General features: G+C 58.8%; 1 protein-coding gene across 1 annotated transcript; it reads right to left on the bottom strand.

Moving 5' to 3' along the window:
* Window positions 1-461: 461 nt before the first annotated feature.
* LOC122115667 (olfactory receptor 12-like) lies at window positions 462-1,409 on the bottom strand. The gene has a single exon (XM_042689069.1). The coding sequence runs from the start codon at window positions 1,407-1,409 to the stop codon at window positions 462-464; it is 948 nt and encodes a 315-aa protein (XP_042545003.1).
* Between the last annotated feature and the right edge of the window lie 277 nt (window positions 1,410-1,686).

The following is a 1,686-nucleotide window of genomic DNA, read 5'->3' as shown; positions in this document are numbered from 1 at the left end:
AGAAGCTGTGTGGAAAGAGGTAGAGGGAAGCGGGAGGCTCTTTAAACCAGAATAGCAAGGTTGTACACCTGGGTGGAGGGATAGTGGGATATAAACTTTTTCTGCCAAGTTGACCAAGATTACAAATACTTCAACTAAATTCACAGAATTTTCCAAGAGGTATGACACCAGTGGCGGGAGCTGTGCCTAGCTTTTTGCATGACTGGGGGCCTTTCTCTCCCAGGCTTTAGAACTGGATGTAGATGCAGCATGCATCCTTATATCTCACACTAGGAAATGCCTGTCTGTGAAATGCCTTGGATAAGGACTGAAGGATTAGAGAAATGAATTTCATTTTCAGGCAGGGAAGGCTGGAAGCTTCTCACTTTTCAATTCCTTCTACAGAGTCCTTTCCTCCAGCCCAGGGCACCGCCTAACCAGCTACCCTTCATCAGGCCGTGTGTCTGTCCCAGCCTCCTCCATCAGGCTGTGTGCCTCTGTCCCAGCCTCCGCAGGGCATCCTTCACGTCCCTGTTCCGCAGGCTGTAGATGAGCGGGTTGAGCATCGGGATGACCAGGGTATAGAAGATGGAGACCACCTTGCCCTGCTCCATGGATGCCACTGCCCCTGGCTGGGCGTACATGACAAACACTGTCCCGTAGAAGAGGGACACGGCTGTTAAGTGGGAGCCGCAGGTGGAGAAGACCTTGTGCCTACTTGAGCCCGAGCGCATCCTGAGGATGGTCACCGTGATGTAGCCGTAGGAGACCAGGACGGCTAAGGTGGTGCTCACGATGATGAAGCCACAGAGGCCGAAGAGAAGCAGCTCATTGAGCGCCGTGCTGGCGCAGGAGAGCTGGAGCAGGGGCGGCACATCGCAGAAGAAGTGGTCGATGTGGTTGGACCTGCAGAAGGGCAGGCGGAAGGTGAGGCTGGTCTGCACCATGGAGTTGAGGCAGCCCGCACAGTAGGTACCCAGCACCAGGCGGGCACAGGTGGCTGGGCCCATGGCCACAGGGTACTGCAGGGGGCTGCAGATGGCCATGAAGCGGTCATAGGCCATCACAGCCAAGAGGAAAGCCTCTGTAGTTGCCAAGAGTGAGAAAAAGAAGAGCTGCGTGGCGCAGCCGGCGAAGCTGATGGCCTTGGAGGAGGAGAAGAAGTTGGCGATGGCGTTGGGGGTGATGGTGGAGGAGTAGCAGAGGTCGAGGAAGGACAGGTTCTTGAGGAAGAAGTACATGGGGGAGTGCAGGCGGGCGTCCAGGGTGATGAGCACGATCATGGTGAGGTTGCCCAGCACGGTCACCAGGTACAGGGCCAGGAAGATGGCGAAGAGCAGGGCCTGGGTCTCCAGCCCGCCCCGGAAGCCCTCCAGCACGAAGGCCCACACGGGCGCTGCAGAGAGGTTTCCATTCCCATGGGCTGGCATGGCGCTGGGCAGGGACGGCTGGAGAGGGGAGGGGAGGCAGGAGGGGAGGGCCGCAGGCCCACGGTCATGGGCTGGAGGCACGCCAGGAACCTTTGGTGACACGCTGCTCGCCACCGACAGCTGCCAGCTACGCAGCTCTCCCGGGCGCTCACCCTGGCCTCAAAGGGCCATTGCCTCAGATTCACTTGACTCGGGCGTGCGTGCCGGGCCCTGGGTGCGGGAGACGGCTGTGTTCCGAGTGGCTGAGGGACAGTGTTTCAGCGTCCCATGCCTGGCT

Source organism: Dipodomys spectabilis, unplaced genomic scaffold (assembly GCF_019054845.1).
Source record: "Dipodomys spectabilis isolate Male_0828 unplaced genomic scaffold, ASM1905484v1 ptg000124l, whole genome shotgun sequence".
Lineage (NCBI taxonomy): Eukaryota > Metazoa > Chordata > Mammalia > Rodentia > Heteromyidae > Dipodomys > Dipodomys spectabilis.
The sequence above is the reverse complement of the archived record's forward strand: the minus strand, read 5'-3'. Positions and strand labels throughout refer to the sequence as shown.

What these genes read in the sequence shown, in the direction of transcription:
- LOC122115667 (XM_042689069.1), bottom strand. Translation starts at nt 1,409, where the DNA reads ATGCCAGCCCATGGGAATGGAAACCTCTCTGCAGCGCCCGTGTGGGCC.